Genomic DNA, 27,028 nt, shown 5'->3' with positions numbered 1-27,028 from the left:
CCCCGCAAATGCGCAAAAAGACGCCACATTATCCCATTCACAAAAACGGCACGCTCAGTGCGTCTGCGCATGCGCGCCATAGACATCGGTGTCTGTTTTCGTGTAGGTTAAGGAGATATTTCTTGCACCTACAGGTAAGCCTTAATCTAATGTAGATGCAAGGGCATAAACCAAATCACTGCTCCCAAAATCCAAAGCAAGCTTTCAGTGCTTTGCTGAGGGCAACCTAGTAGATATATGGATTGGAGAGGGTGGACATAGACAATGATAACACAATGGAGTCATGTACTGAAGGCTAACTGCTTTACCAATGCAAGAAAGCAATGTGAAATTGAGCATTACAATGCGGCACCGTTTGTGTGGTCCCCATTTATCAGAAATAAAACCATGTATTAACCTGAAAAACAGATCTAAAAAAATTATAAGGGGCCTTGGGAATCTGCCTTGCCCATAGGTGTGCACAGCCTATTGTATTAGGGTGTGCACCCCAAAGCTCAAACACATATGCCTGTGCATGGGTGTACAGTATATACTGCCGGTGTCAGTAGAGCAGTTGACGATGTCAGCAGGGCAGAGTTTAATGTCAGTGGGGTGGAGGACAATGTCAGTAGTTTTCATCCTTACCATTTTATTTTTTATTATTATTTTTTACAATTTCATTTTTTATTTTTACAATTTTTTTTATTATTATTATTATTATTTCATTTTTTTCTTATTATTTTTTTAGATTTTTTTTAAGAGCCCCATTAAGGGGCTTTGGTGAAATATCACGGGTCTAAACGGGGGGGGGGGGGCATCTAATTTTTAATTTGATTTTATTTTTTTCCAATTTAATTTATTTTTTTATTATTATTTACAATTTTATTATTTACAATTTTTATTATTATTTACAATTTTATTATTTACAATTTTATTTTCCTTATTCGTTATTCCATTTTTTTTTTAGGAGCCCCGTTAGGGGGATTTTGGTGAAATATCACAGGTCTAAACAGGGGGGCATCTGCAGCATACAAGGTGATTAGGGTGTGCCCAGGCACACCTGGCACACCCTGTGCGCACGCCTATGGCGTTGCCATTAATGAGTGAACCTAATTGGGTATTTGTAAGAATCTGAATCTCCACTCTCTAGTTGTTGTAATAGCGCAGCCTTACCGGTCAGGGATGGGTGTGTTTGCTGGTATATAGTTGTATTCTCTCCCTGTCAGAACGAAACTATCAACTCAGTGTCCGGCCTTCTTGAAAGCTGACCTGTCTCCTGCCCCGAGCTCAGAGCTGATAACTGACCCCCTATTTGAGTTTCCAGAGAAAGATAAAACTGTTGATCAGCAAAGCTTTTTTTAGGGACATTTCAGTTTTGAAGTGTCTGTTACTAGCAATAAAGCTCCTATTCTACAAATGAAAAAAAGTACCTAACCACTTGCCGACCGCCTAACGTACATGTACTGCGTCGGGTCCGGTCTATTGTGCGAAACCACGTACCTGCACGTCATTTCATGCAATAGCCACTAGGGAGCGCGCACACGTTGATGGGGGCACAATCGCGCGCTGATTTGGACAGAGGGGGAGCCAATCAGCAGGTCCGGCGGACTCGATGTTCTCTGGCCACCTGCGATCATTTCCAAGAGAGGCAGGACGGCGGTCTGCCTATGTAAAGAAGGCAGACCTGACAGGGGAGAAGATAGGGGGCCATATTCTGAGTAAGGATACGATGGAGTATCTCAGGATACTCCACCGTATCTCTCTTTTTTGGCCTGTGTATCTATGCGACTGATTCTTTTAATCATTTTCGCATAGATACACTTAAGATCCGCCATGTGTAAGTCACTTACACTGTCGGATCTTAAATGTAATTACTCCGCCCGCCGCTAGATGGCGTTTACGTTCAGGTCTCATTTGTTTATGCAATTGAGCCTGATACGCCGATTCCCGAACGAATTCGCGTCGCGTAACCGTCGCTAACGTCGTTTGTGTAAGCGTAAACTTACCCCTGCTATATGAGGGGTACGTTTACGCAAGTCCCACGTAGGCCATGTTAAGTATGGCGTCGGGTCCGCGTCGTGTTTTTCCGTCGGCTACGTCGTTTCCCTAAGTCGTTCTTGAATACGACTTTACGTCAATGACGCACACGTCGGCGTCATTGACGTTTTACGCCGAGAACTGGAGCATGCGCTCTGGGCTATTTTAAGCCTGGCGCATGCGCAGTTCGTTAGAATCGGGGGCGCGCTTAATTTAAATAGAAGCCGCCCCCTTGGAGATACGCGTGGCTACGCCGGGCCATTTACACTATGCCGCCCCAAACTACGGAGCAAGTGTTTGGGGAATACAGCACTTGCTCCTGTAGGTTGGGGCGGCGGAGTGTAAATGGCTTACGCGCCGCCCGCGGGAAATCTAGGAGAATATGGCCCAGAGATCTTGTAAGCAGGAACACGGGTCTCTGTCTTCACCGAGTCAGAGCATCCCATACACAGTTAGCAAGCACCTCCTAGGGACACATTTAACCCTTTGATCACCCCTGATGTTAACCCCTTCCCTGCCAGTGTCATAAGAACAGCATATTTTTAGCACTGATTACTGTAATAATGTCACTGGTATATCAAAAAAAATAATTCAAAAGCGTCAGTTAGGTGTCTGATTTGTCCACCGCAATGTCGCAGTCCCGCTAAAAATCACTGATGGCCACCATTACTAGTAAAAAATAAATAAAAAAAAATGCCATAAAAATATTCCATAGTTTGTAGATGCGATTTTTTTTGCGCAAACCAATCAATATACATTTTTGGGGATTTTTTTTTACCAAAAACATGTAGCAGAATACATATTGGCCTAAATTGATGAAGAAATTTGTTTATTTTTTATTTTTTATTGGGTATGTTTTATAGCAGAATTTTTATTTTTATTTTTTAATTATCATTCATTTTTTGTTTATAGCACAAAAACTAAAAACTGCAGAGGTGATAAAATACCACCAAAATAAAACTCTATTTGTGGGGAAAAAAGGACATCAATTCTATCTGGGTACAGCGTCGCGCGACCACACAATTGTCAGTTCTAATAAGGCAGTGCAGTATTGCAAAAAAATTGCCTGGTCATTAAAAAAAAACACACATTTTCCTATTTTTGTCCATAAAAGCGGTGGTCATGTGACCAATTTCAATGTAGACCACATCTGATCTGGAGGACATGCCATAGCTCACTGCTGCAATACTGCTTCGTGGGTTTGGCAGCCCTTTTCTCACATCAACACAACATCATTGTGCACATAAAGAGGTGAGGCCTTGGCACCCACACTCGTTCCATTGTAAGCATCAGCGCTGGAGTTGGCTGAGTCTAAAAGTCCAGGGTTGCCAAGGTTCCGTTTCAACCTCATGCTGAAACTTCTGCTTTGACAGGGTAAGAATACAAGAAAATAGTCCAAAATCAAAGATACCCCTTCCGGGCTGCACTTTTATAAAAGATCAAAAGAGAAGATTCAAATTACTACAATCCAGGACTTTTCTTCTCAGAGAATAGGTGCAGAAACTCCCCCCTTGTGAGCCATCCCTTGTTTCTGCTTCCTACCCACCTCTGAGCACCATCCCTTGGTTCCACCACCTATCCACCTCCCAGTACCACCCCTTTTAGAGAATACGGAACCAAGTATCATTTTGAGCTACTAAGTGATTTGCATGGAATTTATTAATGATAATAAGAAAGACCAGTGGCGGCTGGTGCAAAACATTTTTGGGGGGGCGCAAATGAAAAAAAAAATTGCAGCCTCACTGTGCCCATCAAATGCAGCCACTGTGCCATCAATTGTCACCACTGTGCCATGCCATCAAACGCAGCCACTGTGCCATTAATTGTCACCACTGTGCCATGCCATCAAACGCAGCCACTGTGCCATCAATTCGCACCACTGTGCCATGCCATCAAACGCAGCCAGTGTGCCATCAATTGTCACCACTGTGCCTTTAAATTGTCACCGCTGTGCCCTTTAATTGTCACCGCTGTGCCTTTTAATTGTCACCGCTGTGCTCTTTAATTGTCCCCACTGTGCCTATTTTTCGCCACAATGCCCATTGATATCACCGCTGTGCCCTGTAAAGTGCCCCTTTACCCCCCCCCCCCCCCGCCCGGCACTTACCTTTACTGGAGTCAGCCATCCACGTCCCTCAATGTCTTCTACCGCCCTCGATGACTGACAGGCATCTCAGCCAATCAGGTTACCGGTAGCCAGAATAGGCCAACCTGATTGGCTGAGACGCCTATCAGTCTTATACAAGGAGCGCATCCCTAGTGCGTTCCTTGTATAAGCTTCCGAGACCCGAGGGCTGTACTCGGAAAAGCCTATCAGAGCCAACCAATCTTCCGTACAGCCAACCAATCTATGTTATTATCGCCGCTGCCGCTGTTCTATTCAGATGGTCGGCGCTCATGTCCGGCCATCTGAATAGAACAGCGGCAGCGGCGATAATAACATAGATTCGTGCAATGCATGAATCTATGTTATTAGACTCAGTGGCGGTGAGAGCCAGAGGGGGCGGCGCTCCAGCGCCCTCTATGGACGGACCGCCACTGAGAAAGACAGTAAAATCCCCTCCAGTGAGCAACAGTAGACCCCCCCCCCCCACACAAATGATAGACCCCACTCATTCTACAAAATATCCCCCACACAACAATAGACTCCCCCCCAGCGACAATTCCCCCCCCCCCCCCCGCAACAAATACCACCCCAGATCTCCCAGTAGCCATCAATAGACCCTGCAGGAGCCAGCAACAATACTGTAGACCTCTCCCTCAACAATGTATCCCTCCCAGCAATAGTTGACCCCCATAGCAACATAAGACAACCCTACCAGCAACAATAGACCTCCCCAGCAGTAATAGACCTCCGCACAAAAATAGATCCCCACCAGCAACAATAGATTCCCCAACAGCCAGCAACAAATAACCCCCCCACCAGCAACATAAGACAACCCCACCAGGAACAATAAACATCCCCAGCAAAAATAGACCTTCACCAGAAACAATAGATTCCCCAACAGCCAGCATCAATAGACCCTCCAAGCACACCACTGCCCTCCTTGCCATTACATACATTTATTGTAAAAATAAAAAAATAAAACAACAAAAAAAACCCTGCTACAATCATAATCCGTTTCATTGATGGTGTCTTGCTTTCTGATTTTCCTATTATCAAACATGCTCTGATTTATTTTATTATTTTACAATATAACCTTGGCTGGAAAAAAAAGCAGTTCCTCTTTAAAAATAATTCTTCCACTTATTTAAAAAAAAAAAAAAAACTACTTCTGTGTCCATAAAAACAAACAGAAGACATGTGTCAGCACTGCTGAGTAAAGACCCGTACAAACGATCGGATATTCCGACAACAATTGTCAGACGGATGTGTTTTGTCCGATATTCCGACCGTCTTAAGCTTCATCGGACAATTGTTGTCGGAATTTCCAACAACAAATGTTGCCCGTGCATACTTTCAAATTGTCCGACAACAAATGTGTTCCGTCGGATTATCCGATCGCGTGCACACTAAGGCCCCGTACAGACGAGCAAACATGTACGATGAAAACGGTCCGCCGGACCGTTTTCAGCGTACATGTCTGCCCGGAGATTTCTGTATGATGGCTGTACACACCATCATACAGAAATCCGCGCGTACTCGATACGCGGCGACGAGGCCGCGCCGTCGCCACGACGATGACGCGGCGACGTGCGCGGCCCTGGCAGTTCAATGCTTCCACGCATGCGTCAAAGTCATTCGACGCATGCGAGGGATGGCGGCCGCTCGGACATGTACGGTAGGTCTGTACAGACGACCGAACATGTCCGACGGACAGGATTCCAGCGGGCATGTTTCTAAACATGTTTAGAAATATTTGCCCGCTCGAAAAAGGTCTGGCGGGCAAATGTACGCTGGAATCTTGTCCCCTCGGCTGTACAGACGACCGAACATGTCTGCTGAAACTGGTCCGCGGACCAGTTTCAGCAGACATGTTCGGTCGTCTGTACGGGGCCTAATCCGTCAGACTAAAATCCAAAGTACAAACACGCATGCTCAGAACCATCAGACAACATTAGCAGAAATTGCCCAAAGGGTGGCGCTAAAGAGCTGAAAAACAACGTCGTTTCGTGTATGTCGGCTGAAAAAGTTCTGCCGTCTGTATGCAGAACAAGTTCACGGCCAACGCCCCTTTGGACAAAAATCCACGGAAAAGTCCGATGGAAGTCCGATCGTGTGTACGAGGCTTACAAAATCCCATCCAAGGACACTACCTTCCATTTTTAGAAAATACCATTACAAAAACACTGACTTTTTTAAATATATATATATATATATATATATATATAAATCAGAGCTACACCAATACAATTCTGTTAAAAGCACTAGCAATGCAAGTCAATGTTTTCTTAATTGTTCATATTCATTGGCACAAACACAAAAACCGTGCAGTCTGTGGTCATAATGGATAGTCTTTCACTTAGCACCATTGTTTCCGTGGAGTTCACAATCACAAAAGAAACTTAAGAAGCCGTTTGGTAAATTTTGCAAATAAATACAGAAGTAGACGAGTATTAGTGGAAATTCCATTTTCAAGGCATGGATATATAAAACATACGTATTAGTCCTAAGTGGCTGCTGGCCAGTTGAATCACATGCTGGTTCCTTACATCCCGCGGGAATCCCAGAGAGGAGTTGTTTTTCCAGTTCCACTGAATTCTCACACTAAAGACAAATAATTCTCTATAGAGATTGTATAAACAATTTTAAAAGTTCAAATGTGAAATCCCTTGATGGCCTTCTAGCAGAGAAACCTTTGTAAAGCTGATATGTTAGACTCTGATTGTACAATCTCTGGGCATTCCGCTTGGGATTTACCAACAATTATGTCGTATGAGTGCCTATAAAAACAAATTCTTCAGCTTACATTCATTTAGGTAGACCCTAAGGCTAGCCCATGCTGAACAAAGTAAACCAAAGATTTCCAGTAGATTCTGTCATTCATGCTAAACAACATGGATAAAGAATCCTCTACTGTCAGCTATGTGTATTCAGACCTGTAGATGTCAGAATATCCGAAGAGTGACTGGATCTGTTTGGATGCAGCCATTGTTCGGCCAACAATTTTGACTTTTTGTTGAGCGGGAGTGGTGGCAACAGAGCCACCCACAGCTCCAATTTTTAACCAATTTAGCAAGAATTGCCCAAACCTTGAGCCATGTATGGCAGACTTAACACTACTCATGTGTGGCCATCTTAAAGCGAACACGTCACTATGCCCACTCAATTTAAGTTGCAGGGCTTCTTTAAAGCTCACCTACTAACCCAGGTATACTCAACTATACAGCACTCACCCTCTTTTATTAAAGCCATGGTCATAGGCTTCTGGGTAGGGGGGAAGCATGTAACCCAGGGCCGTCTTAATAGCATCATGGGCCCCTGGGCAAAGTAATGCCCTGAGGCCCCTACAATGGAGACAGTCTAGGTAAACAGAAATCAAGTAGGTAGGAGGTAGGGGCTATCTATGGTGTAGAGGGGTCAGAGTGCTGGGGGGATATCTGGGGTGTAGAGGGGTCAGAGTGCTGAGGGGAAATCTAGGGTTGTAGAGGGGTCAGACTGCTGGGGGGATATCTAGGGTGTAGAGGGGTCAGAGTGCTGGGAGGATATCTAGGGTGTAGAGGGGTCAGGGTGCTGGGGGGATATCTAGGGTGTAGAGGGGTCAGACTGCTGGGGGGATATCTGGGGTGTAGAGGGGTCAGAGTTCTGGGGGGGATCTCTAGAGTGTAGAGGGGTCAGAGTGCTGGGAGGATATCTAGGGTGTAGAGGGGTCAGAGTGCTGGGGGAATATCTGGGGTGTAGAGGGGTCAGAGTCCTGGGGGGATATCTAGGGTGTAGAGGGGTCAGAGTTCTGGGGAGATATCTAGGGTGTAGAGGGGTCAGAGTTCTGGGGGAAAATCTGGGATGTAGAGGGGCAGCCCGGGCTCAAGAACCAGCTCCTTTGGAGAAAAGGGCAGGGGTCCCCCATGCAGCTGGGGCCCCTGGGCAGTGCCCAGCTGTGCCCTCTCATTAAGACAGCCCTGATGTAACCTTCTCCAGAATTCATTGCTTAAATCTAGGTTGGACGGTTTTAAAGAATGGGCAAGGTGGCAGGGTCTCCTTAAAACAGTGTGAACAAAATAATATGGCATTCAGGAGCCAGTCTGTCCAATCCTGGGGCCAGAATTTTTTTTTTTTTTTTTAGGAGCCAGCTCTATTGAAAACAATTAGATAAAACCTCAAAAGTTTGGCACCAGCAGAAAATTTGAAGGGCCGTTGACTACCTGCCTCCTGTAATTTGTCCCACCTGGAGATGTAAGAAGCCAGCATGTTTTTCCATCTAGTGCCCACCCAAAAACTGAAACAACATGTTGATGTTGTAAGTCTTAGTCAATGGCCTAGATAGAATAGACACAGGTTTGACACTTGAAACAACAAGAAAAAATTTCAAATATATCCTCTGTCTGTCCCTTTTCCTTCCTGTCCATGTACCACATCTTACTAGACCCACCATTGAGTGTCCCTTATGGACTAACATAAGGTTGTGTATCTTCTCAGTGTGATCCAGATTTGCTCAGTGCATTCACTCTTCCAGGAACAAAGTGCTGAGACTTTCCTCCGGCCTGGACGATTTGGGCTCTATAAACTGGGAGTTGCTGCTGTGCTTGCTATTTTGCTGGACGCTGGTTTATTTCTGTGTCTGGAAGGGAGTCAAATCTACTGGAAAGGTAAGACGCATGGGGATGTTGAATTTTAAAGGGGCAATAACATTTATAAGTTTGTGTATATGATAGAATGATGCTCATGACAATGATGATGATCAAAATGATGGTCAAGCCCTCTTCAACCCAAATGCAATGATGACCCGGTTATAGTAGACGGATTACTATTGGTGATTGCGCTCTGCACTTTATCGTATCCTTTTTTAACATGGAGGAACCCTTGAAATAACCTTCAAGGCTCAGTAAACCCCTGCCAATAATTATTATATCTACCACTCATGGTAAATTAACGTGAACAGTAAATTATGGATATAAGTATTAATAGAAAATAAATATTTGACTTTAAGGGCTGCTCCTTACAACAAAATCATTTTCAGGTATAAGAATAAAAATAAATACAGCAGAAAAGTGCCCCCTCACTTTGGTGGTGAGCAAAATACCCTTCTGCACTGCTGGTCAGTAAAGTGCCCTCTTACATTGATGGTCAATGAAGTGCCCTCTTACATTGATGGTCAATGAAGTGCCCTCTTACGTTGATGGTCAATGAAGTGCCCTATTTCGTTGATGGTCAAAGGAGTGCCTTCTTACGTTGATGGTCAGTGAAGTGCCCTCTTTCATTGATGGTCAATGAAGTGCCCTCTTACATTGATGGTCAATGAAGTGCCCTCTTACATTGATGGTCAATGAAGTGCCCTCTTACGTTAATGGTCAATGAAGTGCCCTATTTCGTTGATGGTCAAAGAAGTGCCTTCTTACGTTGATGGTCAGTGAAGTGCCCTCTTTCATTGATGGTCAATAAAGTGCCCTCTTTTACGTTGATGGTCAAAGAAGTGCCTTCTTACATTGATGGTCAATGAAGTGCCCTCTTACATTGATGGTCAATGAAGTGCCCTCTTTCGTTGATGGTCAATGAAGTGCCCTCTTTCATTGATGGTCAATAAAGTGCCCTCCTAATTGATGGTCAATGAAGTGCCTCTTACATTGATTGTCAATGAAGTGCCCTCTTTCATTGATGGTCAATAAAGTGCCCTCCTACGTTGATGGTCAATGAAGTGCCCTCCTACATTGATGGTCAATGAAGTGCCCTCCTACATTGATGGTCAATGAAGTGCCCTCCTACATTGATGGTCAATGAAGTCCCCTCTTACATTGGTGGTCAGTAAAGTTCTCTCTTACATTCGTGGTTAGTGAAGTGCCCTCTTACATTGGTGGTCAGTAAAGTTCTCCCTTACATTGGTGGTTAGTAAAGTGCCCTCTTACATTGGTGGTTAGTGAAATGCCCTCTTACATTGATGGTCAGTAAATAATGATCCCATTGGATTGATGGTTTGTGTAGGAATGGCCCACTAACATTGGCGGTCAGTAGAGAAGGGTCCCATTATATTAATGGACATTGGGAAGAATTTCCTCTTACAGATAGCCGAAAAACTCTTTGGTGTCAGTGATAACTTGGCTAAGGGGCAGAAATTGTTCAATGCTCAGGAAACCCATTCTTCACTCATGTTTAAATGTGCAGTCAAGGGGCGGTATAAAAAAAGGTGGATAAGCCAAGGTTTTGCCGCCCTCTGACCACTGAGCCACAAGGCAACATGGCTAACGTACATGTCAGTACACACTGCCAAAAGTCTGATAACAAGTCGCATTCGGCAAGCAGTACCACCACTAAAAGGGACCCAAGTAAATGGAGGCCATGCCACAATTGCGCTGCATGCCGTGGCTGGCATTCAGTGGTTAACACAGGAGGTGAGGAGGCGACATATCAACTCTATGCTTCTGAAGGCAATCCACTGCAGATTATTTTTTCAGAGGGGGCAGCAGGCAGGGTCAAACATGTAAATGAGCCCTATTAAAACGAACTTCTGCGATGAATAATGCGGATGAAGAGCCTTCCTCTGCTGTGAGTAGGCCCGGGAACTCTTCGACAAGCATCATGTTAACCTTTGGAATAGTAAGGTCAGAACAGCCATTCTTTCTGTAACTTTCCACCTACGACCAGCAAGCGAGGGTGGGCTCCCGTGACGAGCTCGCTTCTGAGAGACCAAAACAAGACAGCGATTGAAGCGAATGGCTGGACAGAGGCGAGCCTGTGTTCATCACACTTTATGAAAGGCTGGCGCATTCAACTGCACATGGAAAAATGACAAAATAAATATGTTTTCAACAGTTTTTGAAGCTTTACATTTCTTTCTATTCCTATATGGGTACACCCACTTCACATAATTCACAGTTATAAATCAGCCTGTAAAAATCAAAAGTGCTGAGAAAAAGACAAGTCTACACTATATTGTCAAAAGTATTGGGACACCTGCCTTTACACGCACTTTAATGGCATTCCAGTCTTAGTCCGTAGGGTCCACTATTGAGTTGGCCCACCCTTTGCAGCTATAACAGCTTCAACTCTTCTGGGAAGGCTGTCCACAAGGTTTAGGAGTGTGTCTATGGGAATGTTTGTGAGGTCGGGCACTAGTGTTTGACGAGAAGGCCTGGTTTGCAGTCTCCCATTCATCCCAAAGGTTTTCTATCAGGTTGAGGTCAGGACTCTGTGCAAGCCATTCAAGTTCCTCCACCCCAAACTCGCTCATCCATGTCTTTATGGATTTTGCTTTGTGTACTGATGCACAGTCAAATTGGAACAGGAAGGGGCCATCCCCAAACTGTTCCAACAAAGTTGGGAGCATGAAATTGTCCAAAATGTCATGGTATGGTGACACCTTAAAGTGGATGTAAACCCTCACATATACCCATTGAAGTAAACAGCCTCAGATGATACACAGAGAGGAGACTCCCTACATAGGTTTTACATGCATATCTGCTGTCTTCATCCTTATATTCTGATTGGAATGTGCACATTGTGTTAGGAGATTTTCTCTTCCTGGTTAGCACTGCAGTGAAGCCTGGGCATACAGTTAAGACAGCTGATTGGAGGAAAGGCCCACACCCCCTCTCCTCATAGGTAGAGACTTTCAGCTCTGTCCCTTGAATAGTTCAGCTCTGTGCAAATTTATTTATAGCGTCCTCCCCCAACGCAAAACTCCAGCTGGTTTTATCATATGCGACAGAGAACTTGTCAGGAGTTATCAGACTGATAACAGGAGAACGGAGCAGGAGACAGCTACGGGACAAAATATGGCAGATATATGTGCCCAGCTCAAATTTCATGAATCGGGTTTACATCCACTTTAAGCGTTACCTTCATTGGAATTAAGGGGCCAAACCAAACACCATAATCCCCCCTCCACTAAATGATTTGGACCAAAGCAAGGTCCATAAAGACATGGATGAGTGAGTTTGGGGTGGAGGAACTTGACTGGCCTTGACAGTCTTGACCTCAACCCGATAGAACATCTTTGAGATGAATTAGAGCAGAGACTGCGAGCCAGGCCTTCTCTTCCAACATCAGTACCTGACCTCACAAATGCGCTTCTGGAAGAATGGTCAAACATTCCCATAGACACACTCCTAAACCTGACCTAGGTGACAACACTCACTGTACTGTATCTATGCAGGAACAGTACCACATGACTTTAAAACACCCCCTTCCATATTTTTATTACATATTGGTAAGGTGTTTTTTAGTCCACAGAGAGACCTAGGAACAATGCTAACTGCCAGTAGAGGCAAAGCCAACTCACTGGGTTTCTGGTAGGATCAACAGGTAATGTTTGCAATTAATATACAGATTTACTAAAACAAATTTTCTATTTGTGTCCCATTTAAGACTTCCTGCCCTGCAGAGCCAACAAGAAATCATTTTAGAACAGGGGAAATCACAGACTAAACAATTGTTTGCGAAAACAAATGTCCCAATTGGAAAAATTCCCCATTGCTCCTCAGGCAACTCAAAATTTTGGATTGTCCTTAATTTTCAGTCCTGGTAACAATACCCTATTCCAGCCTCTCAACCAAGGTTCCTCCTGCTATGGGGTTCCTTTTGCAAGAACAATTTTTGCTTTTCCAATAAGTAACTGTTGAAATCAATTACCTTTTTGGCTATCTGTAAGGGGGCCAGTGTAAATGTAAGTAAAAAAGTTTAAAAATAAGTGCCTTTCAATAAGGAACAGTGGAATAAAGCGCTATTGCACTGACCTTCAGCGTAAGTACCATTCTTTCCATTGACCACCAATAAAGTGGAGACTTTCTCCACTGGCCTTCAGTGTACGTATCATTCTTCCCTACTGACCACCAGTGGAATAAGGTCTTTCTCCACTGACCATCAGTGGAATGATGTCCTTCTCCACTGACCATCATTGGAATGAAGTCCTCCTCCACTGACCATCAGTGGAATGACGTCCTTCTCCACTGACCATTAGTGGAATGACGTCCTTCTCCACTGACCATCAGTGGAATGACGCCCTTCTCCACTGACCATCAGTGGAATGACGTCCTTCTCCACTGACCATCAGTGGAATGACGCCCTTCTCCACTGACCATCAGTGGAATGACGCCCTTCTCCTCTGACCATCAGTGGAATTACGCCCTTCTCCACTGACCATCAGTGGAATGACGCCCTTCTCCTCTGACCATCAGTGGAATGACGTCCTTCTCCACTGACCATCAGTGGAATGACGCCCTTCTCCACTGACCATCAGTGGAATGACACCCTTCTCCACTGACCATCAGTGGAATGATGTCCTTCTCCACTGACTACTAGTGGAATGACGTCCTTCTCCTCTGACCATGAGTGAAATGATGTCCTTCTCCTCTGACCATCAGTGGAATGATGTCCTTCTCCACTGACCATCAGTGGAATGACATCTTTCTACACTTACCACTAGTGGAATGACATCCTTCTTTACTGACCATCAATGGAATAACGTCCTTCTCTGCTGATCACTAGTGGAATTACATCCTTCTCCATTGACCACTAATGGAATGACATCCTTCTTCACTGACCATCTGTGGAATGATGTCCTTCTCTACTGACCACTAGTGGAATGACATCCTTCTTCACAGACCACTAGTGGAATAAGATCCTTCTCCGCTGATCACTCGTGTAAGTATCATTCTTCTCATTGACCACCAGGGTATGAGGCTCTTCCCCACTGACCACCAGCATAAAGAGACATGCCACTGACTGTCTGCTTTCCTTTTTCAGGTCATTTTAATTATATGTTTAATTTCATTATTATTATTACTGAAAATATTGTCAAATAGAGCAGCCTTGGTTGTTAAATATGGTAAGTATGCCACATTTTATATTATTTTATTTATTCTTATATCTACAATTTACTGTTTATGCTAGTGTACTGTAAGCTGCAAATAGTAAAGTATTGTTAAACTGTTACTTAAAAGTTATTTCAGGGTTACTTACATGGTAAAACGGTTGAGAACATGTGTCCTAGTTCCACCTCTTACTATTTTTTTCTTTTTATTGTAGTTTGTTTAAGACTTAATGTTCAAATTCCAACATTGGCCAAGTTAAAACTGGCTTTCTGTAAAAAAACAAACCAAGCTGACCTTAGGAACAAACTCATAACTAGTAGTGTGATAAGCCAAGTCAATAAAATAATTTAGATAGATATAGCCAGAATTCAGCCCAGCTTGTCATTCAAAGTTTCGGGATTTTATGACCCATGCCATAACAACTATGGCTCTACAGACACGGTGATAGTCATTAATGATGGGTCTTTCCAGCGGGAAGGGAGTTACCTGGGAGAACTTTGGACGCAACTTCCTCCTACCAGCCAAATGGTGGAGGAGCTTCTGTGATGGAAAATTCCAGTCAATGATTTATACTATTTGACAGCAAAGGACTTGGAATATACAGTACATACCAGATTATGGTATCAAATGGATCATTGTCAAGTCAGAGCTCAAGATGACATTAAAAACCCAATTTAGAATGAGGTTCTTAAGAGTGCTGGACGCTGATTTATTAATTGGATAAATGTACTTTATAAAATCTTATGTTACAAATAATCATTATATATTCAAAGGGCGACTTCTCCAAAGAGATCAAAGAAACAGGGCTTTGGTGAGTCTTTTCCCCTAAATAACAATCCTTTTAGGCCCCTGAGCAGCTCCTATATACGGTACATATTTTCTTTATTTATAATAGCCAGAACTAAATAAAATTGTAAGAATGTTTTTAGTAAAGTAAATAAGTGTCATGGTCAGGCTCGGAGACCAGTAGCTATAGTAGTAGAGGGACCAGCAAGATATAAGCTGTATACAAGCACATTACCCTGGAAGATAACACTGGCTCACCCAAGGTCAGGGTCTAATCATTAACCGGCATTTACCAGAGCTCCTAATGTTAAAGATGGGTTTTGGTGCGTGTTAGTAAAAGGTTGAGGTCCTCAGGATTGTCCCCACCAGGAGGTGAGCAAGCCAGGGTCCAGTAGCATATATAGCAGGTAGGTATCAAGCAGAAGCATAGTCAGTAAACAAGCCAAAGGTCGTAAAAAAGGGTTGCAGGTAGGAATCAAGCAGAAGCATAGTCAGTAAACAAGCCAAAGGTCATAAAAAGGGTTGCAGGTTGGGATCAAGCAGAAGCGTAGTTGAGGAGCAATCCACAGATTAGTAATGAGTGGTAGCGAGCATTGGGCACATGGCACACTGCCAGCATATGATGGCACAGTCGCAGCATTTGGTGGGCACAGTCACAGCATTTGGTGGACACAGTCGCAGCATTTGGTGGGCACAGTGGCAGCGTTTGATGGTTTTTTTTTTCAGATTCTTTTTTTTTTTAGCACCAGCCGCCACTGCCTCTGACACCATTGATCTTTTTAGCCATCTGTAAGGTGAGGGGGTAATTTTTCCCAATGACCACAAGGGTAAGAAGCATTCTTCCCAATGACCACAAGTGTAAGGAGCATTCTTCCCAATGACCACAAGTGTGAGGGGCATTCTTCCCAATGACCACAAGTGTAAGGAGCATTCTTCCCAATGACCACAAGTGTAAGAAGCATTCTTCCCAATGACCACAAGTGTAAGGAGCATTCTTCCCAATGACCACAAGTGTAAGGAGCATTCTTCGCAATGACCACAAGTGTAAGCAACATTCTTCCCAATGACCACAAGTGTGAGGAGCATTCTTCCCAATGACCACAAGTGTGAGGAGCATTCTTCCCAATGACCCCAAGTGTAAGGGGCATTCTTCCCAATGACCATCACACTAATGTAACATTAGTTGTAGACATAGTCATTTTTACCAAGGGTTCCCTGAGACTGGAAAGTTATTTCAAGGGTTCCTCTTTGTTGAAAAGTTGAGAAAGGCTGAACTTGATTGACGGTTGTTGAAGAGACACAGATGTATTCCTTGAAGTTTTTACCAATCGTTGTCGGAACTGAGACTTTCCCTTTAACTTAGGGGAAGAATGGAAACTTGTCCAATTGCTCAGCAACGGTCTAACAATGAAGAGGAATGAATCAGCCCACACAGCGGAGGCTTGGATGGCTTTGCCCTTGAACTGTCATTGCCGCCCTTTGTCCAATCTTCTGTCCCATCTTCCTTGAGGGGCCGTACTGGTGGCATAAGAGCATGTCCTGGGACAAATACATAAGCAGCAGGTGCCTGAAACAGGGATTCCAGTATTAATGAAAAGCCTAATCCAAAGAGTTTGTTATCGAGCTGAGATGCTCAGATTGGGCTTTCCTTTTTCTTTTTTAGAACGGAGATCCTGTATTTTATACTTCGAGTTTAGGCTAAAAAATTTCTTTTAGCAATCAAAATTTCCCTATCATTCATGATCACAGGAATTTCCAGGGATTCTATGGTAGACAGATGTCTCATCATTCAACGTTCCGGTTGAGACATCTTCCTTCGATGGACAGCTGAAGCCTTCTTTAGACAAGAGTTAGATTTTGCCCTCTGTCTAGACTAGGGTGACCACATTTCCAAACTACCATTCAGGGACACCCTCCCTTCCCAAAAATCAGCTTGTGCTGTAACGAATCACAGCACAGTGATTGGATACAAGAGGCGGGATTTATAATTTCTCCAATCACAAGCAGGGGGCGGGATTGTGCTCCTCCAGACAATCCCGGCCAGGACAAGTACTGTCAGGTAGTAAAGCGGTGATGTGGTGGCCTTTTTTGGGGTCATCAGATTGGCCCTGGGGGGTGGATGTGTCAGTTTCATTCCAGGACACTGTATTGTCCTGGAATAAATGTGCTCGGGACAGACCTGCAAAATGCGGGACTTTCCCGGGCAATCCGGGACACGTGGTCACCCTAGTCTAGACCAGGGGTAGGCAACCTCGGCCCTCCAACTGCAAGCCCCATGAGACATTGCAAGACCCTGACAATCACAGGCATGACTCCTAGAGGCATGATGGGATTTGTAATTTCACCCCAGCTGGTGGGCCGAGGTTGCCTACCCCTGGTTTATGCTATGGTGCGATGTACTAATGTTAGTTTATAGTGAACAGGTTTACTTCATTGGCAGTCCATAGCTTGCCTTAATTTCTCATGCTGCTCTGTTCAGCCATTGGAAACACATAGAAATCCCTAGGTACTTCCAGCTATGGGGGATGGAGGGTTCTGTTCCAAATACGTTTTATGTATTGACCTCCTTAGACCCAGTCTGTCCCGGGTGAATGGTCTCTTTATGACTCAACACCATCAATAGGCAGCTCCACTTCAATATCCAACACACTTCTACCTTAGCTGATGGCAGTACAGAGTTTTTCCAGTCTTAGGAATGTAATAAGACAATGACTTTCCTATGCCCCGTCTCTGCAAAAGTATTAACACTGACTGAGGGAACATGCAAGAAACGGGGAAGGTCTAGCTAGAACTGACCTAACTAGCACTAAACAAGAGGGAAGGACAGAGGGAGAAACCAAAATCCCATAGTAAACAAGTCGCAGTGCCTGATAAAAACTACCACTAAATGTCACAATAGTACTGAACAACATGAACCTGATGCAGTTCAATACAATACAGAAAACATATCTATGTAAGTGAGACAGAACAAGGAGCATAAAACGTTCTCCCTTTCATTCCAAGCAGAAGCACTGGTGCTTAGTGATACTTAGTGTGGGAAAAAAACTGAACACCCAGAGAAAACAGGCAGGCACAGGGAGAACATGCAAACTCCAGGTAGGTAGTGCCGTGGTTGGGATTCAAACTGACAACCCTAGTTCTGCTAGGCAGAAGTGCCAACCACTTAGCCACCGTGCTGGCTCATTTGAACTTTGGCAGGGTCACAAGATATTTTGTTAGCATGGACGTGTGCCAGGTGTGCCTGGGCACACCCTAATCACCACATGCGGTGCTGATTCCCTCTACTGCCCGGGCTTTCCCCGCGTTGGCCCCCTGCCCCACATTGCTGCTGGCTGGCTTCCCTCCTCTCCTCTCTCTTCTTCCATGGGGGATGTTTCATGATGGAGAGTGGGAGAAGGGGCTAGTAAATACACTATATTACCAAAAGTATTGGGACGCCTGCATTCACACGCACATGAACTTTAATGGCATCCCAGTTTTAGTCCTTGGGGTTTAAAAATTGTTGTCCTACCATTTGCAGCTATAACAGCTTCAACTCTTCTTTGAAGGCTTTCCACAAGGTTTAGGGGTGTATGGGAATGTTTAAATATTCTTTCAGAAGTGCATATGTGAGGTCATGCACTGATGTTGGAGACAAGGCCTGGCTCGCAGTCCCCATTCAGGTCAGGAATCTGTGCAGGCCAGTCAAGTTCCTCCACACTAAACTCGCTTATTCATGTCTTTATGAACCTTGATTTGTGAACTGGAGCACAGTCATGTTGGAACAGGAAGGGGCCATCCCCAAACTGTTCCCACATAGTTGGGAGCATGAAATTGTCCAAACTGTCTTGGTATGCTGACGCCTTAAGAGTTCCCTTTACTGGAACTAAGAGGCCAAGCCCAACCCCTGAAAAACAACCCCACACCATAATCCCCCCTCCACCAAATTATTTGGACCAGTGCACAAAGCAAGACATGGGCGAGCGAGTTTGGGATGGAGGAACTTAGCCTGACTTCAACCCAATAGAACACCTTTGGGCTTATAGCTTACGCTTGGTTGGCCAAAAATTGTACCATGTGTACGAAGGCTTAAGAGTTCCCTTCACTAGAACTAAGGGGCCAAGCCCAACCCCTGGAAAATAACCCCACAGCCACCAAATGATTTGGACCAGCGCACAAAGCAAGGTCCATAAAGACATGGATGATTGAGTTTAGGGTGGAGGAACTTGACTGGCCTCAACCAGATAGAACACCTTTGGGATGAATTAGAGCGGAGACAGTGAGCCAGGCCTTCTTGTCCAACACCAGTGTCTGACCTCACAAATACACTTCTGGAAGAATGGCCAAACATTCCCATAGACACCCTCCTAAACCTTGTGGACAGCCTTCCCAGAAGAGGTGAAGCTGTTATAGCTGCAAAGGGTGGGCCAACTCAATATTGGACCCTATGGACTAAGACTGGGATGCCATTAAAGTTAATGTGCGTGTAAAGGCAGTTGTCCCAATACCTTTGGTAATATAGTGAATGGGCTAGATTCAGTAAAAAGTTACGTCTGCGTATCTGTTGATACGCCGTGTAACTTCTAGGATGCGCCGGCGTATCTTTTTTCTGTATTCAGAAAGCAAGATACGCCGGAATTTTGCTAAGATACGACCGACGTAAGTCTCTTACGCCGTCGTATCTTGGGGTGCATATTTACACTGGCCGCTAGGTGGCGCTTCCGTTGATTTCGGCGTGGAATATGCAAATGAGCTAGATACGTCGATTCAGAAACGTACGTGTTTTTTTTTTATGTCGTTTACGTAAGGCTTTTTCCGGCGTAAGGTTACTCCTGCTATATGAGGAGTATCCAATTTTAAGTATGGACGTCGAGACAGCGTCGTCGTTAACGTCGTTTGCGTAAGTCGTTCGCAAATAGGGCTTTGCGTAAATTACGTTCACGTCGAAAGCATTGACTATTTGCGACATGATTAGGAGCATGCGCACTGGAATACGTTCACGGACAGCGCATGCGCCGTATGTTAGGGACGTCATTTACGCGGGGTCATGTTTTATTTACATAAAACACGCCCACCTCTTCCTAATTTGAATTTGGCGCGCTTACGCCGGTAGATTTACGCTACGCCGCCGTAACTTAGGGCGCAGGTTCTTTGTGAATCCAGCCCCAGCCTCACTAAGTTACGGCGGCGTAGCGTATTTGAGATACGCTACGCCCGCACAAACTTACGGCGGGCTATCTGAATCTAGCCCTATGTTTGTTAGCGACCAAGTATAGAGAAATGCCTCTGTAATGGAAAAATGTACTGAATGTATTTTGTTTTTCCCCTACATACATTTCAATGGATTATAGGCAGCTCTGAAGATTTAACGTGTGTAGATCTTAAATGGCTCGCCAAAATCCCTCCAGCACAGGTTTGCGTAGGATCCTCTGCATGGATCTCTTTTGTATTATTTATTTGGTCTATTGGGGAGTATGACTAGGATTTGTGAATGGATGTTGAATTCAAAGCAGATGGAAAGCAGTAAACGTTTCTTTTCTAGTGACAAATCCAGAGCCTCTTGTACGTGAATTCCCCACTTACTGAATGCCTGAAGGGTCAGCTGCTGACTTGCAATCTGTCGGGTCAGCAGGAATGGTCACACTCTTGGGACTCGTATGCTTCTGAATAGGAAGGGAGGGGTGGGGGGGAGCGGGAGCCATTCTCCCACTTCTAGACATAGCCTGTTGCTGATTAACACACCAGAGAACAATGGCAATGTTCACTAGCAATCTGATACAAAGAGGAGGAATGGGATGAAAAGTATCCCTCTAACACAGGCATGTCCAAAGTCCATCCCGGGGGCCAATTGCGGCCCCCGTTCCACTTTAATGTGGCCCCCCTGGTAATTTGGATATATACAGTTTTTTTATTTACATTTTTTTCCCCTGAAACTTCCCTCTTAAAGCGAAGGTGTGTGTTATACGCCAATAAATACGGTATATCCAAATAACACGCCCTCGCTCATCTCTTCACCACACACAGCCACAAAGGTGGGAGAATTCTTGTTGGGCAGAGTATTAGTTGCTCAAACGAACACACTTAGACCAAATTTTAATGGTCCAAAGAATGTCAGGCAAAATGGTCGGCCCTCACGCATGTTCACTACATCAAATCTGGCCCTCTTTGAAAAAAGTTTGGACCCCCCTGCTCTAACATGATGAGAATGGATCTAAGACAATGGCTGTGGTTTAATAAAGCAATTTACCAAGTGTAGTATCCAAGCTCCATCCAACCCATAGAAAGGTAAATGTAATGGTCTACTGCCAGTCACTGGCCCAGATTCAAAGAGATCTGCGCTATATTTGCGGAGGCGCAGGGCAACGATTTTGCCCTGCGCCCACGCAAATATTTTGCGCTGCCCTCGATTCACGGAGCAGTAGCTCCGTAATTTGCGAGGGCGCGCCGGTAAAATTGCCCGGTCGTGAGCGCCCGCAATGTAAATGATCCCGCCGGGGGCGGGAATCATTTAAATTAGGCGCGCTCCCGCGCCGAGCGTAGAGCGCATGCTCCGTCGGGAAACTTTCCCGACGTGCATTGCGGCAAATGACGTCGCAAGGACGTCATTTGCTTCAAAGTGAACGTGAATGGCGTCCAGCGCCATTCACGAATCACTTACGCAAACGACGTGAAATTCAAATTTCATGTCGCGGGAACGGCGGCTATACTTTAGCATTGGCTGCCCCTACTATTAGAAGGGGCAGCCTTACGCTAAAGATGCCGTACGGAAACTCCGTACCTTGCGTACGCAGGGCCCGCGCAACATTGTGAATCGGCGTAAGTATGCAATTTGCATACTATACGCTGACCACAATGGGAGCGCCCCCTAGCGGTCAACGCAAGAATGCAGCCTAAAATCTGCGTGGCATAAGAGCCTTATGCCACGCAGATTTTAGGCTGCAGTCGGCGTAACGAGTTCTCTGAATCAGGAGAACTCGTTACGCCGGCGCAAGTCAGCAATTGCGCTGCGTAACCTATTAGTTACGCAGGCGCAATTGCTTACTGAATCTGGGCCACTGTTTTTTGTTCTACCCTGATAAGGGTCAGTCCAATCAAATTATTATTTAACCGCTTGAGAACTCCAATACGTAACATGATTCTCAATGTACTTGCCTGCTAATATACGACGGCGTAGCCTAAAGCGGGCGGGCGGGCGGGCGTAAGGGCGCCGAATTCAAATGTCTTGGAGGGGGGCGTGTTTGATGGTAATGAGGCTTGACCTCACGTTTTTTAAATTTTATTTAACTGCGCATGCGCCGGGCGCCTACATTTCCCAGTGTGCATTGCGGCTACATACGCCGCACCTGCCTATTTATTTCAACGTGGACGTAAACTACGTAAATCCCGATTCGCGGACGACTTACGCAAACGACGTAAAAAATTTGAATCTCGCGGCGGGAACGGCGGCCATACTTTAACATTGTTATTCCACCTAATAGATGGAATAACTTTAGGCCTGCTAATGCCTTACGGAAACGGCGTAAATCGACTGCGGCGGCCGGGCGTATGTTCGTGAATCGGCGTATCAACTCATTTACATATTCTACGCCGACCGCAATGGAAGCGCCACCTAGCGGCCATCCAAAATATTGCAATCTAAGATAGGACGGCGCAAGCCGTCCTATCTTAGATATTTTTAAGCGTATCTCTGTTTGAGCATACGCTTAAATATAAGTCGGCGTAGATTCTGAGTTAGGTTGACTTATCTACTGATAAGTCGGCTTAACTCTACCTGAATCTACCTAACAAACTTTAATGGCATCCCAGTTTTAGTCCATAAGGCCCCGTACACACGACCAAACATGTATGCTGAAACTGGTCCGCGGACCAGTTTCAGCATACATGTTCGGTCGTGTGTAGGCGCGAGCGGGCAGAATCCAGCAAACATTTGCCCGCCGGGCCTTTTCCCCTTTTGCCTGTCCGCTCGGACATGTATGGTCGTCAGTACAGACCTACCGTACATGTCCGAGCGCCCGCCGTCCCTCGCATTCGTTGAATGACTTTGACGCATGTGTGGAAGCATTTAAAAGGCAGGCCCGCCCACTTTGCCGCGGCGACGGCGCGGACACGCCCCGCGTATTGTTTACTCGCGGACTTCTGTACAATGGTTAGTACAGCCATCGTACAGAAGTCCCCGGGCAGACATGTACGGTGAAAACGGTCCGACGGACCGGTTTCATCGTACATGTTTGCCCGTGTGTACCCGGCCTAAGGTTCAATAGTGAGTTGGCCCACCCTTTGCAGCTATAATGGCTTCAACTCTTCTCGGAAGGCTGTCCACAAGGTTTAGGAGTGTGTCTATAGGAATGTTTGACCATTCTTCTAGAATCACATTTCCTGAATTCATATATGCCAACAGATTGATCGGAACACAATGGGTGGATCTTGTTTCTGATGAAACTCATTATCTGGCCACGCAAGCTATTGAGTCTACGATCGCACAATCATTTTCTCCTGCTGAAATTTGTAATACGTTTTATTGAAGAGCTCTTAATCAAAGCAATCAAGTTAAATCACTAATGACTCATCTGAAATGCGTAAGACTTTGTTCAGTGCTGATTATCGCTGCGTCCAAAGAGTATAACTAGGGTGAAAGAGGATCCTGTAATGAATAGTCCACTGAGTGTTTACTAAGAAGGCCATTTAAATTGCTAATGAGAAGCTTGTTACCGCTGTGTGAAAATAAATTCTAATTAACCCAACTGGTTACCTATTTACTGATTAACGAGCTTTTAGTAAATGAGAAGAACATAAACAGAACTATGGGAAAGAATGACTCTCCTGAGCTTATTATGTTGACCATGTTGGATCTAAGAGTGAGATCGCTTTATGTCCCCAGCTAATAAGAGATACGAGGACTAGAGATAAGAACAGAGGTGTAGTGTTAAATTACTGGGCCACATGGCATATTCTTCGTAGGGCCCTTCAAGCTTCATAATCACATTGAAAAGTGAGGAGACCTTTAAGTTACAATATTTTTTTCCAATACTGGGCCACCATATAACAAAAGACTTGTGTGATACATGCTATAATGTCGCGTACACACGATCGGAATTTCCGACAAGAAAACCGTGGATTTTTTTTCAGACGGAATTTGGGCTCAAACTTGTCTTGCATAAACACGGTCACACAAATGTTGTCGGAAATTGCGAACGCCAAGAACGCGGTGACGTACAACACTACGACGAGCTGAGGAAAATTAAGTTCAATGATTCTGAGCATGCATAGAATTTTTGTGCGTTGAATTGTGTACACATTGTCGGAATCTCCCACAAGAACTTTTGGTGTCGGAAAATTAGAGAACCAGCTCTCACATTGTCGGAAATTCTGACAGAAAATGTCCAATGGGTCGGGATTGGACATGGTCCCATGCTACACAGGGTCGGAATTTCCGTCCAAAAGCTCATATGCAACATTTGTTGTTGGAAATTCTGATCGTGTGTACGTGGCATCAATGCTGTATCCTGGCATAGGCCAACAAGGCCCAGGCCTAGGGCAGCACTTTGCAGGGGGGCAGCACGAAAAGAGTCCCCCAGTCTTTGGGGGAATGGGCCGGGAGGCAAATCAGTCTAGTGCCCCCATAAAGCGACCACACTACTGTCGGTATAATGATACTGGCAGGGCCACCATCGGGGGGGCCAGCCCATACACATGGAGGAGGCTAGGGAGTCAGACCCCAACCAATGAGTTGTTGTGTGGGCGGGTGGCGTTCCGCAACTGGGGGGCGGGCCTTTGCGTTGCTTCTAGTTTTGACTGTCCTATCATAACAGTGGACCTCCCACCTGAGTTCTCAGCTAGAGAGACAGATGCCATGTCGGGAGGCTAAAAACTGTCAAACAGTCAGCTGACGGGCTCCAAAGCAAGACAGGAAGTCAGAGTAAATCCCTGCAAAAGCCCTCAGAACTAGTGTCACCACTGGAAAATGTCAGGGCAGGTCTTAAATGGGGGTGTGGCCTTGACAGGAAAGGGTGGGAAGCTGTGGGTCATATTTAAATTAGGGGGGTGCACAAGTTTCGTCAGGCCTAGGGCAGCACAAAACCAAAATACACCACTGCGTGGCATTAGTGTGAGATAACTTTATGTCACCAGCTAATAAGAGATAAGAGGACTAGCGATAAGAACAGAGGTGTAGTGTTAAATTACTGGGCCACGTAGCAAATTCTTCGTAGGGCCCTCCAAGCTCCATAATCACATTGAAAAGTCACCTTTAAAGCGGAGGCCCACCCTTAAATTAAACCTCATTTTAATCGGTTCCCTGTAATCTAAGGGAAAACATTTTTCAAAAAATATATATTTACGGCAAATGGATGTTACTAGGCAGATTTGCTAATCTGCTGGTTCCTGGTCCGCGTGGGTCTTCTTCCCTTCCTAACCCGCCTTGCCTCCTGGGAAATTAGTGTCCTAATTTTCCAGGAGTCTGTGGGCATTACAGTGCTACGAGCGCCATTTTACTGCTCATGTGCGAGATCTTCGTTGTCATAACAACGAGGCGGGACGTTCCTCCGTCGCCGCCCGTTGTCATGGCAACAATTCTAACTAACGGCGATACGAGCACCGTTAGACTAAGCATGCGCAAGATCGAGAGGTGCATGCTGGTCACCCAGCATGCACCTCTCTAGGGAAAAACAGGAAGACAAATGTACGGGGCTTCACCTGCCCACAGTTATAATGGAAACGACCACAGGATCACAAAGGAGATATACCTTACGTTTTTTGAACAGATTTATGAAACGATCTAGAAAAATTGATATGTTTGTAATAATATTCAGTGTAATGATGTTTAGATTGACAAAAAAAAAATTATGGCCGGAGCACCGCTTTAAGATACAATTTTTTTTTCCAATACTGGGCCACCATATAACAAAAGACTTGTGTGATACGTGCTATAAGAATCTACATAGTTATGGAAACCACCCAAAGTCACTGGCTAATGAGATAAGGAGTAGAGATAAGAACGTGTTAGATTACTGGGCCAGGTAGCAAATTCTTTGTAGGGCCTCCAAGCTTCATGTTCATATTCAAACGTAAGCAGACCTTTAAGATATGATCTTTCTTCCAGTACTAGATCTTGTATGATACGTGCTTTAGGAATCTACGTAATTATGAAACATACCGCAAGATCCTTTTGTTAGTGGTCACTTCAGTCAAGCTCAGCTGGTTTCAAACAGATAACCCCTGCCCTTGGATCTTTGGCCCAGCATTGACAGTTGATATCCAGGTTCAGCCAAATATGGGTTTAAACCGAACCTGAAGCCCAACCCAAGCTCATCCCCTACACAGGAGAGCACCGGACTTCTAAAAACATCTACAGATATTTCTTCGCAAAAACAGAGAATGTAAAATAAAAATAAAGCAAAAACATATAAACAGACCACGAGGGAGCTAATAAGAGGATTTTACTGTAAAGCCTTGTACACATGGCCGGGAATCCCGTCAGGAAAAAAACATTGGTTTTCCTAACGAGATTCCTGGCAAGCTTGCCATGCATACAGGCGGCCATTCAAAAGAACCGCCGTTCTTTTGAATGGCAAGAACGCGGTGACGTCAACGACCATGACGAGTCGGCGCTCGTCACATTCGATGCCATCGCCGCCGTCTTGCTACACCCTACACCAGTGTTTCTCAACTCCAGTCCTCAAGGCGCCCCAACAGGTCAGTTTTCAGGATTTCCCTCAGATTAAATGGGTTTAGTAATTACTAAGGCAGTCAAACTGATCAAGTCAACCTGTGGAAAATAATGGAAAGCCTGAAAACGTGACCTGTTGGGGTGCCTTGAGGACTGGAGTTGAAAAACACTGCCCTACTCTACCCTTGTATTCTACCGCGCATGTGTTGAAGTCTCATCGAGGATGCGCAGGTTTACCTGGGGACAGGTAAGCATTCTGATGTACGGTTTTCTCGGCAGGAAACACTCTGCCGAGAATCCCGACGAGAAAATTGAGAGCAGGTTCTCTATTTTTCTTGTCGGGATTCCCGGCAGAAAAAAGCTCTCCCAGCAGCTTTCTTGCCGGGAAAACCGGTGGTGTGTACGAGGCTTTAGGGTTTAGATACAATTTAACAAAGTGTCTAGTTATTTAGGAGGGGCTATCCTTGACACAGCAAAACCACCGTTTAATGAGTGAGCGTCTCCTCTTATCGTACTGATTCAGCCTTCTCAAGCCATGAGTGAGATTTCATTATTCAGCAAGGGAACTAAACTCGACTGAATGAGATTGGCCACCTAATACCTCTCTTTGACAAGCTGTCTGTTTAATAAATGAGCTTCATTCAGATCTTAGAAGTGACCTTCTTCTGAATGGAAGTG

The 27,028-nt window shown here is 45.0% G+C and overlaps 1 protein-coding gene across 1 annotated transcript in view; it reads left to right on the top strand.

Annotated features, from left to right (window-relative positions):
• SLC6A8 (solute carrier family 6 member 8) overlaps positions 1 to 27,028 on the top strand; it is a 130,656-nt gene that overhangs the window by 63,974 nt on the left and 39,654 nt on the right. Inside the window, exon 4 of the mRNA XM_040322877.1 lies at positions 8,631 to 8,763. Within this exon, the coding sequence (XP_040178811.1) occupies positions 8,631 to 8,763 (133 nt within the window). The remainder of the gene's footprint in view (positions 1 to 8,630; positions 8,764 to 27,028) is intronic.

Source organism: Rana temporaria, chromosome 9 (assembly GCF_905171775.1).
Source record: "Rana temporaria chromosome 9, aRanTem1.1, whole genome shotgun sequence".
Taxonomy (NCBI): Eukaryota; Metazoa; Chordata; class Amphibia; order Anura; family Ranidae; genus Rana; species Rana temporaria.
The sequence above is the reverse complement of the archived record's forward strand: the minus strand, read 5'-3'. Positions and strand labels throughout refer to the sequence as shown.